General features: G+C 35.7%; 1 protein-coding gene across 1 annotated transcript; it reads right to left on the bottom strand.

The window, feature by feature from the left end:
* Positions 1 to 8,537: 8,537 nt before the first annotated feature.
* Positions 8,538 to 14,650, bottom strand: ankrd46b (ankyrin repeat domain 46b). The gene is made up of 4 exons (XM_073828601.1): positions 14,556 to 14,650; positions 12,089 to 12,431; positions 9,936 to 10,094; positions 8,538 to 9,855 (listed from the first exon to the last, which is right to left on the bottom strand). The coding sequence occupies exons 2-4, from the start codon at positions 12,397 to 12,399 to the stop codon at positions 9,639 to 9,641; spliced, it is 687 nt and encodes a 228-aa protein (XP_073684702.1). The 5' UTR covers positions 12,400 to 12,431; positions 14,556 to 14,650; the 3' UTR covers positions 8,538 to 9,638.
* Between the last annotated feature and the right edge of the window lie 1,096 nt (positions 14,651 to 15,746).

Raw genomic sequence — 15,746 nt, forward strand, 5'->3', positions numbered from 1 at the left:
AAAACTAAGATCAAATTTGAGGACCCCAGCTCTCTAATACCTCAAACAAGCTGAGACTGGTTCTCATCGGCAAGACTCAAGCTGTTAGGTATTTGAAAGCATGTTTACATTTGCTGTATCTGTGGCAGTATGTAAAACATACCTCACAAGTAAAGACTGTAACTGAAAATGGGTTTACAAATTAACGCTAGTGATGATTGTAATGTTAAATGCAGTATCAGTGTCACTGATGACAGATAAATTACTCAACAGGAAGTGAATTTTTCTCTCAGATCTTGAGAGGATATTGGAAAGGGTTAATCTGCAAGAGGATAACTGCCCCCTGTGGCAGTTTACAGAATTACATAGGTCTTGCTGACTACACCAACAACACATAAAGGTGAAATGCATTGTTAAATACTGTCCTAAGATATAAGATAATAAACTGATGTATGGCCGAATGCATGTGAATTTAAGAAGAGGAAAAACAGATGTGTGTTTGTGTCACCTGATGCCTGGAGGGCGCTGATCCACGTGACACATGAGGGATCGTCCATCTGAATCCTGCAGAGGTACATGACCACACACAGGTTTTGAATAGTCTTTACAACAGGCTTTGTAAGTGATGCATTGTGGTTGCTTAGCCCATTCAAAAAGATCATGCAGCCATGATTCACAAACAATAAAAAAGTTCTTTCATTCTCAATTTGAAACAAAACATGAAAAGCTGCTGAATTGAATACGCACACTGACATCCCACATCAAGACATATATTCACCAATCGTCAGGTCTTGTTCTGGACTCTAAAAACAGAGCTCAAATATAAGCTTAATTTTTTTTTGTTCTGCTGGCACTGCAGTTACAATTTCCACTGGCCCTGTCAAGTTTCCTGGCCTAAATAGAATAAATATTTTTAGCAAAATTAACGATAACCTGTTTTAACAAAAAGCTATAATGTAATTCAGACAGTATGTTCTATAATATATTATCTTAGTCAAGTAGTTACCAAAGAAAACTGAATATTTACACATACATGATTGTGTCAGTTCTGTCAACCAAAAGTTCAAAGGTCACCTGAGGTTGAATGATGTATATCTACTAGAAAGATAAAGGTGTAAACAGGAACTTCTAAAGTCATCCTTTGTTTTAAAGGCTAGATAGCACGATATACAAAGCAGAGAAATGAGGAAATGATTACATGAGAGGTCAAAGTGTATCACCTGTTTAACACATTCTGTTCTTGAGCTAATCACAATTTCCATCCCTTCACCCATCAGGAGTCACCCAAAAATGGATTACTGCTGGCAGCTTGCTAGAAAGAGCAAGCTTACTACACCTCCTCACTGTTTGAAGTTCATTAAAGCGTTCCTTCCACTACAGTTCAGTTGTTCATGATGTCCGTGAATAGAACAACATAGAACGGTTTCTTCACTTCCTGTTTCCTGTGGACATCGTGTATATTTTGTTAGCACCCTGTGTACTTTCTCCAAACTTCCCTGAATACTTGACTTTCATTGTTTATTACATTTCGTGGAATTAATGCTGACCTCACTGTATCCGTTTTCAGTGACCACCACACAACAAAATACAATAATCACGTTCCCCCCCAGAAAAGCAGAAAACCCACAATGTGGGTGAGACTATTCGTGTGTGTATGTGTACACATTTTTGAGCTAAAATATCACTCAGTAATCTGGGTTTTTAGCAATTCAGATTTTCAGGTAAAATAAATCTGTAGAATTAATTAAAGGGATAGTCACCCAAAAATGAAAATTCTGTCATTAAATACTTATCCTCTTATGTTGTTCCAAACCCAAGACCTTTGTTCATCTTCAGAACACAAATTAAGATATTTTTGATTAAATCCGAAAGCCTTTAGACCCTGCACAGACAGCAACGCCTAGAAAGGTAGTTAGAACATCATTCAAATAGTCCATGTGACATTAGTGGTTCAACCGCAATCTTATAAAGCAACGAGAATACTTTTTGTGCACAAAGAAAACAAAACTAACAACTTTATTCAACAATTCCTTGCTTCCATGTCATTCCCCGCTGCCATTCACAAGAGTATCATGATGCACGTGAGAAGAGAAGTAATTCATTCTCATTAAGTCATTATTTTGTTTTGTTTTTTGCACACAAAAATTCTCATAGCTTCATTAAATTACGGTTGAACCACTGATGTCACATGGACTATTTTATCCATGTGCTTACTACGTTTCTGGGCCTTGAAGATGGTAATTACATTGCTGTCTATGCAGGGTACACTGAAAAAAACAATAAGTCAATTTACTTAATTTTTATTTTGCAAGTTTTTGCACGCAGATTTTTTAAAGTAAAATTGAAGTATGGAATTAAGTTAAATCTACTTAAGTAAACATAGCAAAGGAAATAATTAAATATAACGTGTACAGTTAGAAATTGATGAGTAATTTCTACTTAATTATTTTAAGTTTGTCCTGCAGTCCTCAAGTACAATTCACTCAGCCATGGTTTGTAAACTTTACTCAAACATCATAACACAGAAAAAAAATGCCATTAAAGCATGTGGTTTACCTACAAACATGTACGTAAGCAAGTAGATTTGTCCTTGTTGTTTTTAAGGTTATATGTTGACTTAATGTAGTTACTAACCAAATGAACACAATCAGTGAATAGTTTTTGAGTATGAATGGGTAACTCTAGATGTTACAAAAACAGCAAGTTACTTAACCTAACAACAAAAGCAACCATAAAACAGTGTAAATACATCTAGAAAACAGCCAAAAATGTAACCTTATTAATTATTCATGCCCAAGTGCACGATGAAAACAACTGGATCATGACTGTGATATTTACTTAAACAATCTTTGTAAAAATAACAACCAATTCCAAGTAATATATACTTATAAGTTTACATTTAAAATTTTACAAGCTTAATTTACTCCTTTTTTTATTATTCTTGCCTGAACTAAATTATTTAAATGTAGAAATTACATTTGTTTTATTATTTACTTCACCACAAAATCATTTGTATCGGTGTAAGAAAGCTCACAGATTTAATCAAAAAATGTCTTAATTTGTGTTCTAAAGATGAACGAAGGTCTTACGAGTTTGGAACGACATGAGGGTGAGTAATGATGGAATTTTCATTTTCGGGTGAACTATCCCTTTAAATAGACTTTTGCTTGTTGTTTTACAACAAAAAAATGACAGAATTTCCTTTTTTGGGGGGGGGGGGGGGGTGTACTTCCTTAATACCTATTTTATACAGTTCAAATGTTATTTCTTTTCTCTTTCTTTCTTTGGAAATAAATTAATACTTTTATTGAGCAAGGATGCATAAATTGACCAAAACTGTAAATATAGTTCTTTTGGTAACACTCTACTTTAAGGTCGAATTAAAGGTGCCATAGAATGCATTTATACAACATTTTTAAATTGTTCTCTGATATCTACATAGAAGGTATATGGCATAGGAAAGGGCAAAAAATCTCCAGAAATGGTTTTACAGGTCCATTTACAACCCTAGGATTTGTCCCTAGAATGAAATGCTCTGTTATTGCCTTATTTGGAAGCTTCATGAATATTAATGAGCTCTGCTCTGATTGGATGTTTCACAGACCGGCTCAACTCTATAGCTGGCACATGGATAAAAATATATATTTAATTAGGAGCTCTAGCCGCTTTTAATATGCGGTTTGTTGAATCTGCCGTTTTGAATCGCCGACATTTTAGTCTCATTACAGTGATCCATGTGCTCTGTGTAACGTTATAATGCAGAGGGAGTGCTTCTTACCACACAAGTTGAGCTGCTCGTCAGTGATTCTCCAGATCTGGAAATCATTCGCCATCATCAGGCAGTTATTTCTCCATCATTCTCCATCATCGGGCAGTTATTTCTCTGTTTACGTGGTAAGTGAAATCCTATGTATTGCAATGTAACAGGCTAGCGCTAGCATTAAACTAACCGTGTCCCTTCAGTGGATTGCCTTATTTTACTGATGTACTGACGTTACCGATGATTGGGCGATGCAAGTGTTGGGGGCGTAACTATTAACGATCTCGGGAAAGTTTCGTAACAGCCGGTGTTATGTTGGAATTGACCTATTTTTCGGTGGTCTTTTGCAAACACTAGATTTATATAAGAAGGAGGAAATGTTGGTGTTTAAGGCCGCGATCACACCAAACGTGTCTTTAGTTCTAAAAACGCGAGGCGCACAGCACTGCCTTTTTTTGGTGACTTTTAAAAAAAGAGCAGTGTGCTGCGTTTTTTTATGTTGCTAGGCAACGACCAAAACAGCTGTCCTGTCAGTCAAATCAAAGGATTATAGCGCGAGCGCTCTAAAATCTTTGGTTTTTGCTGTTAATTAAACTGTCATATTAGCAGAAACCCCCCAAAAAATACAGCTCCGGTTTACCCACGACAGACACCAAAAGTTTCTCCTCCACTTCTTTCAGTCTCCGGACTTTTTAAGCAACGGTAAACTTTCGTCATCACAACAGAAGGCCCGCCTCTCCATTCATTCGATTGGACAATGGAAAAAACGCGAATGACGTCAGGCGTTTTTCCGCTCAGAGTTGCTTTTTTTTTTCAACTTCAGGCGCTCAGAGCGCTTCTGCAAAAACGCGAGGCACAGCAGGCAGCGAAAACGCGAGGCGCCCGGGGCGCACAAGCAGCGCGCAGAACGCTCACTGCCAACAGAAAACCATTCAAAAAAGGCGCCTCTCACTGCAAAAACGCGTTCGGTGTGATCGCGGCCTAAGACCAAAGACTATAGAATACCCAAGACATGTGTAGTTTTGAATGGGGAAAAATGCAACGTTCATTATGGCCGCGAAGCCCCGCCTTCTTAGTGAAAGAGCCAATCGTTGATTAGTAAAGTCAGTACGCCACTGCAGCTGCGGTTAGAAGTCCCGGTTGCTATAGAAACAATAGGCGCTCTGAGACGTGCGCTCAGTACTGCGCATGCGCACTGGCTCATTTAGCTGGAAAAATAAGCGTTTTTTTAACGCTATTGGAGCACAAGGAACCATATTTATGAGGCAGTTCTTGTTAGAATTCATTGGTGATTCCAAATATGAAATTTAATCCTAAGTTTGGCAAACAGTTTTGGAGAATTTGATGTTTCCCCATTCAAATAGATAGGAGCTGCACTTGGATGCCCGAGAGGCGTTTCAAAGATGGCCGCCGAGTGACATGACTTGCCCTAAAGGGACTTTGTTAAGACTCATGGTATGTCATGTCCATGTACTGAACTGTTATTATTTAACTATGCCAAGGTAAACACAGTTTTCCATTCTATGACACCTTTAACAAACTATTAACTATGACTTTTGCGATTCTCCAATGGTACATGACAAAGCCTTTTACACCACTATCAACAAGCAATTTACAGAAGAATCATGATAAAGCACTCAGCTTTTACAGAGCAGAGTGCAAATGAGATCTATTCACACATTAAAGCACTTTACTGCTCCCTGATGGCCATCATCCATCAGACAGAACATACAGATGCATTTACTGAAGCCATCCACCACGTTTCTTCAACACACACATTTGTTTTTTATTTCTCTCACAGGACAATCCATTGACTACTATTGATTTTTATACAAAGCTAATGATATTTTCTATCATGTAAACCTAACCATCACAATTTATTTTATTTAATTTTTATATTTTCATGAGGAGATAATTTAATGTTTTCAGGCTGTTGCTAGTCTTAGAGAGTCTTCAAAACAGAACATGACATATAGCTCATTACATCTCATGTTTAATAATTCACAAACCATTATGGGCTTTTAAATATAATGGAAAGCATTACTGTACATGTTATGCTGTAGTACAGTTGGTGGTTGCTACACTTGTTAAAGGTTACACTAGTGTCATATTTAGTTGAGTCTTACATTTAATAGCCTGAGGAGAAATGAAGCTGAGAAGGTTGTGACAGTAAAACTAAAAAGATTCAGCTAAAAATATCATGTCAATGTATATAATGCAGAATTTATGTGTATACTTTATATCAGTGGCCCTCCACAAACAAATTCACTTGAGAGCATTTAAAATATAACAAAACAAGCATTAAACTGTTTTTGAACAACCAGGGTTCTCATAGTCTTGGAGCAGGATATATAAAGGGAGACTAATTTTAAAAGTATTAAAACACAATTTCCATTCTTTTTTAAATATACATTTTTGAAACCATGTTAAGATCCAAAATATTTTGTTGGATAGAAATTGTAAGTAAATCCTTGTCTTAACCTATTAAATCACGAACACCTGGAATAGCCATGCTTTGTGACTTTTGCATTATGCATGAGTGTCATGTGCACTATATACAGTTGAGGTCAAAAGTTTACATACACCTTGCAGAATCTGCAAAATGTTAATTATTTTACAAAAATAAGAGGGATCATACAAAATGCATGTTATTTTTTATTTTGTACTGACCTGAATAAGATATTTCACATAAAAGAAGTTTACATATAGTCCACAAGAGAAAATAGTTGAATTTCTAAAAATTACCCTGTTCAAAAGTTTACATACACTAGATTCTCAATACTGTGTTGTTACCTGAATGATCCACAGCTGTGTTTTTTTATTGATAGTTTTTCATGAGTCCCTTATTTGTCCTAAACAGTTAAACTGCTCGCTGTTCTTCAGAAGAATCCTTCAGGTCCCACAAATTCTATATTTGAACCCTTTCCAACAATGACTGTATGATTTTTAGATTCATATTTTCTCACTGAGGATATCTAAGAGACTCATATGCAACTATTACAGAAGATTCAAATGCTCACTTGAGGCTCCAGAAGTAAAAACAATGAATTAAGAGCCGGGGGTGTAAACTTTTGAACAGAAAGAAGATGTGTACATTTTTCTTATTTTGCCTTAATATCATAGTTTTTTTTTTTTTTTTTCGTTTAGTACTGCCCCCTTTAGAAGCTACAGAAGACATGTTTCCCAGAAAAGACAAAATGGCTCTTAATGCTTATTTCGTTCTGAAACATCAGTGAGCATTTAAACCTTCTGTAATAGTTGCATATGAGTCCCTCAGTTCAGGACACACAAGGGACTAATGAACATCCAAAAAAAAAAAAAAAAAACAGCTGTGGATAATTCAGGTAACAACACAGTATTAAGAATCTTATTTTTTATTATTTTGTCCACCGCTACAAAGTGTATGTAAACTTTTGATCTGAACCATTTAATTTAACTATTATTTTCTCTTGTGGACTATATGAAAACTTATTTTATGTGAAATATCTTATGCAGGTCAGTACTAAATAAAAAAATTACATGCATTTTGTATGATCCCTCTTATTTTGGTAAAATAATTAACATTTTGCAGATTCTGCAAGGTGCAAGTAAACTTTTGACCTAAGCCTTACAGTTAACTGTAAACTAACTCAAAGAAAATGTTTAATGTTTGGGATTCTGCCTCTGACACAGGCCTGTTGTTTTGGCTTATGCAGTTATTTAAGCTCTTTCAGAGTCTTGCCATCTTTTCCCCTGGTTTTTCTGTGTTGAGTGGATGCTAAATATGTTGTGGTTTCTCTCTCTGAGTGGTACCACCATTGCAGAAATCTCAGCATGCTTTTGAGTAGTTACAACCTCCACCATTTCCCCCTGCTGAGACCAATCTATATCAAAACCCAAAGAAACATCCGGATGAGTCATTCAGCATCAAGACACTCTTTCCATCATAATAAGAAAATCAATAAGTGTGTCTGAATATGACAACTGATTATCAGACTTCAACCAGCCGCAATGAGATTTCATGGATGTTAGCAAATAATGATGTAAATGTAAAAAACTAAAAATACGGATACAACAGAATGCTACTAGTAGAATGTAAAAATCTATACTGTATTTGTACCTGCTCATGTCTGCTGTGGGCACCAGGGGGCGGTGTGGGGCAATTACAGTTTGCCGTTCTAACGCCTTTAGCGTTTGAGTTATGTTTTTCTCTCAAGGTTTTCTAATGGGTTTTTAGAATACTTGCTTCGATTTAGTAGTACAACAAGTTCTACAGTATGTGTACTATTGCTTGAGATGGCTTTCCCATTTGTGTTCTACCAAATAATTCAGAATACCTTATACTTATACTATACCTGATACTATGAACGATACTTCCGGTTCATTAACGCTATAGGGAAATAACGAGAAAAATAACATAAGTGATGATAATAATAAGTGCAGTAAACGGTAAAACTGTTTGCACTATGTTAAATAATTGTTAATTAAGATAATACATTACAATAATATGGTAAGACACACAAATTTGCAATATCAAGCAGCAAAACAAGCTGTTTGTACAGCTAAAAATAGCTGGACATTATAAGATCAGAAGCAAGACCCATACAATTTACAAATGGCTGTGCTCACTCTAAAAGTAAATTGTGATTAAAATAAATGTTTTAAGTATTTAACGTAAAATTATATGAAAATTTGGAAAGCTCAATCAAAGGACGCAAAACATTAAGTGAAGTACTTCTATCATTAAGACATTCATGCTACAATTAAATCAAAATTTCCTCATGTCTCAATATAATTTATATTAAAAACATAAGAAATGTTCATGTTGTACATATTTATTTACATTATACCACAAATATTAACAGGTGGTTTGGAGAATGTTGATTAATTCCAAAAACTACAGTCATTGATTATGATTATGACACAACTGTGGCCTCATTATACCACTGTTTTGTGTGGTTTACAGTAATTTTAGAAGAGTTAGGGGCCTAAAAACTCCCATTAGCTGTTCCTATATCACTGGAAAGCGCTGCATTTTACATCTTACTGCTTTATTAGACAATGCTCAATCATTTTAGGCCACATTTAGCGTCATATTAGCTTAACATTGACATTTATTCTTGTGGAGAATGTTGTTCAGAACACAATCATGGTGCAAAAGCATTTTATGATAAGGAAAAAAGACTTTTCTGTTTATTTCAATAAACAGACTTTTTTAGCATTTAGGATTATTTGTACAAACAAACAAAAATAAAGAATGTTAAATATAGAATGTTAACTGTCCTGCACAAACAGGAAATTCCTGATGGCCATTTATTGATATATGTAACATTTTACATACTAATATTCAATGTAACAATATAAACTGTTGAATCATAGATATGTGAATAAGCATGTATGTAGTGACTGGTCCTTGTGTCATACTTCCACAACAAAGACTTCATATGCAGACAAAAGTAAAGATGACAGAAAAGGAAAATATGAAAATACTAGGATGAAAACATCATGCCTGATCTAACCTACAACAGTCTTCTAGTAATCTAATGTCGTTTACATCAACACTGAAATTATTACAAGTGTATATGTGTACTATTCAACCAGTTGCCCGGGTTTAGTGATCATGGAAAGATATGTGAGAAATTGGTTTACATCACTTTGGGTGTATTTGAGAAACTTCTAACATTTTCTCCCATAAATACCTTGACCTTTACTTTTCAGTCTTCCCTCATAGTGCAGCCATCATCATGTGAACGCCGTCACTCGACCTCACCTGTGAGAATAACAAGATTGTTTCTAAACTTCACATTAGACCTAATCTTGTACTATGAGGAGCCTTCAGTGTACCTTCAGAGTCCACTCAAACCTCTCTTTAGTTTAAAGTTTGACTCGTCTGGTCCCGAAACGTAACACAATCTGGCCCTCAGTGCACCAACTCCAGCTGACTTGCAGAAAAGGGCAGTACGCCGCTAACATAGTAAGCGATGCCCAAAGAAAGAAGGGCGATGACCACCAGCAGCAGCAGGACCCTCCAGAAGCCCAAGTCCTCCACAAACTCCTGCCAGGTGGAGCGAAAGCTGGACAGCACACCCTCACTGTTCTGGAGGTTTGGATTCAGCAGCGAATGGCTCTCCATCGCACTAGAAACAACGGTATTCTGTTAGGAAAAAAAGGTACTGACACGTCAAGTATTGGAAATATGTAAATGCTCAAATCTAACCTCTCACTCTCAGCCATCTGCATGGCTTCAAGTTTGGAGTGGGCTCCTCTATTGAAGCCCTTGACCTCTTGCTCTTCCAGCCCTTCCAGCAACCGAATGGCATCTTTATTTACTCCTCTCCTCTTAGCCAGCACCAGTGGTGTTGATCCATTGTGGTTACTGTTCAAATGTCAAAGAACAACTGAGAACCCTTACACAGATCAGTCAGATAATTATAATAACTGCATTACTATAACCTGCACTGCTGCAGTAAAATAATATAAATTAATATGATATCAATAATATCTAAATATATTATAATAAATGGCAAAAAATTTATGAAAGAAAGAAAGAAAGAAAGAAACATAATAGAGGGTAAAATGGAACTAAATGTACACCGAGCTAAAATATGCATTTTATTTTATTTTTAGTTATTTTATTATAAAAATATGCTACAGCTTTATATAGCTAATGTGAATTGTTAAATTTATCAAATATATTTTGAGATAAAGGTCTTGTTCCTGATTTTCAGTTTTGTCCAAGGTAATTAAAATCAAGGCTTCTTAATAAATTATGAGTAATATTTCAAAGTTCAGCATTTGGTGTAAAAAGTGTCTCTTTTGTTTAACTTTTTTGTTTGTTGACATGAAATGGCCAAATTCACCTGATCAATATCATTTATTATGCTGAGTGACCAAATTAAAGATATTAATCAAATTTATAATGATACTATTACATTAAAAATATAAAATCTTAAATATTTAAAATATATTGTTACTGTAAAGTTATATTAAAATGTTAATGTACACTGCCAGTCAAAAGTTTTTGAACAGTACAATCTTTAATTTGTTTGTAAAGAAATCTCTTCTGCTCACCATGCCTGCATTTATTTGAACCAAAGTACAGTAATAACAGTAAAATTGTAACATATATTCACTATTTAAAATAACTGTTTTCTATTTGCATGTATTTTAAAATGTAATTTATTCCTTTGATCAAAGCTAAATTTTCAGCATCATTACCCCAGTCTTCAGTGACAGTCTCACATGATAACATTATAATATGCTGATTTGCTGTTCAAGAAACATTTTTATTATTATTATCAGTATTTACAGTACATTTTTCAGGATTCTTTGATGAATAGAAAGATTCAAAGATCAGCATTTACCTGAAATAAAAAGCTTTTGTAACATTATACACTATACCATTGCTTGGAGTCAATATAGTTTTTTTGGCAAAGAAATTATAGAAATTACTTTTATTTAGCAAGGATGCTTTAAATCAGGGGTGCCCAACCCTGTTCCTGGAGATCTACTATCCTACAAAGTTTAGCTCCAACCCTAATCAAACACACCGGAACCAGCTAATTAATCTCTTTGGTAGCACTTGATAATTACAGACAGCTGTGTTGGAGCAGGGCTGGAACAAAAGTCTGCAGGTAGGTAGATCTCCAGGAACAGGGTTGAGCGCCCCTGCTTTAAATCGATCAAAAGTGCTTATAAAGACATTCATAATGTTACAAAAGATTTCTATTTCAGATAAATGCTTTTCTTCTGGACGTTTTATTCATCAAAGTTTTCTAATCAGCTGTTTTCAGCATAATAATGTTTTTTGAGCAGTAAATCAGAATATAAGAATGATTTCTGAAGGCTCAAGTATCTGGAGTAATGAGGCTAAAAATTCAGCTTTGAAATCACAGGAATAGATTTAAATTACAATTTAAAATATACTCATATAGAAAACAGTTATTTTAAAGGGTCAAAATGTTTAAAAGTTTACTGTTTTTGCTGTAATTTGGAATAAATAAAATAATTCAATTAAAATAGTTATTAAATTATTTTATAAAAATAAACAGAATATGGCACAAACTATATTGATTACTAAAGCAAAAGTGAATTTGAGCAATTATTTTATGCAAAACTTACTATACATAACTTCTATACCTACCTACTACAGCTAAAATATTTGTATCAATACTTTTTTTTATTTTCCTTCCCTAAAATGTATTGCTTTGTCAACGTTCAATAAAAAGATATTTTTTCTGCAATCACACAAAGGGATTAGTAAAAAGCGCAGGTGTGCTACAGTATTAGTCACACTGTAAACTCCATTTTAAAAAATTAAGGAAAAAAACAGTAGTCTATTGTCCAAATAAATATACTGGCATATCTCACCAAATATCAATTTTGAGACCATTGGACACCAGGAACTGAATCGTGTCCACATGTCCACACAGGTGCAGTGCAGTGTTGCCCTGATAGTCGGTGGCCAGCAGATCTGCACCAAACTTGTGCAGGAAGCGGCAGATGTCCACATTACCTCTTGCCGCTGCCAGATGCAGACCCGTGCGCCCCCTGTGGTCACGTATGTTGGGGTCACACCCAGCCTCCAGCAGACGTCTAGCGAAACTCAAGTCCCCATCAATACAAGCCTGCAGTAACGGCACACTGGTCTGCGACGAGTCATTGATGAAGACATATGACATGTCTGAGTCGGTCTCCGAAAATTCCAGCGTAACTGAAAAATACAGTGATGGGATGAATCTCATGAAGCCTGGCTGGGTCATATTTCATATTTGTTGTGACATTTCAATTTTTTATTTGATTCTCAAAACTTACAGTGGTGGGCAACACTAGAACACTAGTATTTTCACCAGGTAAAAATGGTTTTAAGTCAGGTATTTCTATCTTTTGCTGTAGTGTCAGTAGGAAATATCAGTTTACATTCCCAAACATTAATTTTGCCACTAATTTTATAACACAGTGAGATTTTTGTTTGCACAAGGAGTCTGACAACAGCCAGTGCTCCACACAGAGATCTGATCTCAGCATCATCCAATCATGACATGACATGAAGAAACAGAACAAACTGAGACAGACTAAATCCAGAAGAACTGTGGCAACATCTCCAAGATGCTTCAAGAAACCTACCTGCAAAGCTACCTGAAAAACTATGCGCAAGTGCACCTAGGGCAATGCAAAAGATGGTCACACCGAAAGTTAATTTAATTTAGTTAAAAGTTAACTGATAAAGAAAATCTATTTATGATATTATTTTTGACAGCATTTGCATTTTACAACACTTTTACACTTTAAAACTTTTAACAGTACTGTAGTTTTGCAGATAGGTTTCTTGAAGCACCTTGGAGACGTTGCCACAGTTCTTCTGGATTTAGTCTGTCTTAGTTTGTTCTGTTTCTTCATGTCCTTCCAGACTGATTGATGATGAGATCAGATCTCTATGTGGACACTGGCTGTTGTCAAACTCCTTGTGCAAACAAAAATCTCATTGGATTGTTAAAATTAATGGCAAAATGGCATTCATTTTGCCATTAATTTTAACAATCCAATGAGATATTTGTTTGCACATTTTGCCATTAATTTTAACAATCCAATGAGATATTTGTTTGCACAAGGAGTTTGACAACACTGATATTAAACTACTGACACACTACTTCAAAAAATAGAAATAACTGATTTTAAACCATTTTTAGCTGGTGAAAACACTAGTGTTCTAAGAATTTTGGCCACCACTGTACTTCACATTTACAAAACTGTCCACACACCGTTCACAACAGCAGTCTATGGCCTGGTTTCACAGACAGGGCTTAGACCATAGTTCAATTAGGACATTTAAGTATTTTTTTTTTTTTATAAACCTTACTGGTGTGCATCATGAGATAAAAAGTTCTTTCAGTTGAAATAGCTCAGACTTACATTTTAGTCTAGGACTAGGCTTAAGCCTTGTTTGTGAAACCGGGGGTATGAGTCTTATGTCAGCTAGACTGTGGATCACTTATCATTACTTTGACAAAAAAATGCATTAGTGTCTACTTCTGTCAAATTATATGAATTCTTTTCTCACTCAGACACAACCTACACTAAAACAATGTATCTATAGACTAGTTTTCGAAAACTGGGATCAAAACTTTATAATACAAAACTGAATAAGACAGCCATTAGTACCACATTTTAAAATATCTGGGTTTGTAAATAACAGAAAAGTGGCCTTATTGAATCTCAAATTAAAAAATCTGACATATAACAAATGAACAATGGTCTTCAATATACTGTATCCTTACTGTTCTTAACGCAAACTATAATGTATTACTTCTATATCTTGTTGATTATGAGGTAAAATATGATCTAGTCCTGCATGAGGAGGAAAACGACGGTAACGTTACTAAGACCAGCTGGTCACACCATATTAAGTTTTAATGAATTGTATTCGACTGCAATCATGCAACACAGAGCCTTTTGAACAACTAAAACACTATTTATCAAAGCACCTGCATCCTTCACCTGATCATGAGCTGCAGTGCTGGAAAAGGAGGAGGACTCTGCATTAGCCAGCACACCGCTAGATGATGCTGACTAATGTGAAATCACCCATCCACGACAAATAACAATCACAGCTGTGATATTTGTTCCTCTAAATTCACATCAGAGACGAACCAGCTGCTAAAAAAAAACAACTCCAGTGATATAACGTTTGTAAACATGTCATAACTGTAAACTGTAAACAGCTGTATAATACTCTAATCACTGCATGTTTCTCAGCGTGGATAAAAGCACTACTAACATCTGAAATCTGGACATATCCGCCCACTTTTTACACGTACTGCTATGGGTTTATATGTACCTGTTTTGTGTGGCAGTATCACAGAAGAAATGTCTTTAGCTTGTTCAAGTCCCGTCGCTTATGTCTGTCTGTGTTGTTTGTGAGTTACTACAGCTGCAGTGGAAACTGTGAGTTTGAGAGTTCACAGCGCCCCCTGCTGCTGTGGGGCGATGCTGCCTAAATCTAGTCAAGGGGGCTTCTGAAGCTTTAATGAAGCTTTGAAACGTTTGCCCATCTCTCTGTTTTGAATCAGTGGATCGGAGCTTGAATAAAACTCGCCAAAACATATAAAAATCCAATATTTTTTGTTTATTGTCTCTTACTCTTGTAAATGCGTTGATCTGGTGAATGAACAAGCGTCTAAGTTTAACTGATCTCTGGTCAGGTTTTAAAACAATAATGTACTTTAATACGTATGCATATTAACATTTAGTTTGATTAACATGAATGGACAGAGACAGCAGCAGATACTTTAGGCAGCTGTCATTTTAAAACCTAATGCATGGCATTGACACAAGTGTGAATTATTTATTTATATAATTATTATTTATAATTGTGTATTAAGCTATATACAACACAGCCAATAATATAATTAATAACAAGCATTCGATATTAATTCTATCATTCAAAATGACCAGACGACATCGTTTTCTCTTTTTTGTTTTCTTTCCATTTTTGCATTTTTCGAATTCTCATTCTAGTCAGGTGGTTCGTGCTGCTAACGCTTGCTGTGAGAAAGGTGTCTTCCATCGGGACATCAAACTGGAGAACCTCCTGGTGAATCCGGACACCATGGAGGTGAAACTGATTGACTTTGGTTGCGGTGCTCTCATGAAAAAATTGCCCTACAAAGTCTTCTGTGGTATGTTCATTAGCTAACAAAACACATCCTACATGAAGTCAGCATGCTGTGGAAAAGTATCAAACATCAGACAACATCTCTTTCTTCCAGGCACGAGAGAGTACTTTCCTCCAGAGTTCCAGTTCACCGGCAAGTACTATGCAAAGCCGACGACAGTGTGGTCACTCGGGATCCTCCTGTTTGAAATGGTGTGCTGGGATTTGCCCTCAGCGGAGGACCTGTTCATGACCGCTGCCAACATCTGGACCAGTCCAGGCCTGTCACAAAGTGAGATCTTCATCACAGAACAAAGAAGGACCATTTAAATACTAAAAGTGAAGTATAAGCTAATAATCAGATGTCTCTCTCAT

Source organism: Garra rufa, chromosome 22 (genome assembly GCF_049309525.1).
Source record: "Garra rufa chromosome 22, GarRuf1.0, whole genome shotgun sequence".
Lineage (NCBI taxonomy): Eukaryota > Metazoa > Chordata > Actinopteri > Cypriniformes > Cyprinidae > Garra > Garra rufa.

What these genes read in the sequence shown, in the direction of transcription:
- ankrd46b (XM_073828601.1), bottom strand. Translation starts at nt 12,399, where the DNA reads ATGTCATATGTCTTCATCAATGACTCGTCGCAGACCAGTGTGCCGTTA. An exon ending in GGTCTCAAAATTGATATTTG is followed by an intron (nt 10,095 to 12,088) that starts GTGAGATATGCC and finishes ACATTTGAACAG; the next exon opens with TAACCACAATGGATCAACAC. An exon ending in CAGATGGCTGAGAGTGAGAG is followed by an intron (nt 9,856 to 9,935) that starts GTTAGATTTGAG and finishes CGTTGTTTCTAG; the next exon opens with TGCGATGGAGAGCCATTCGC.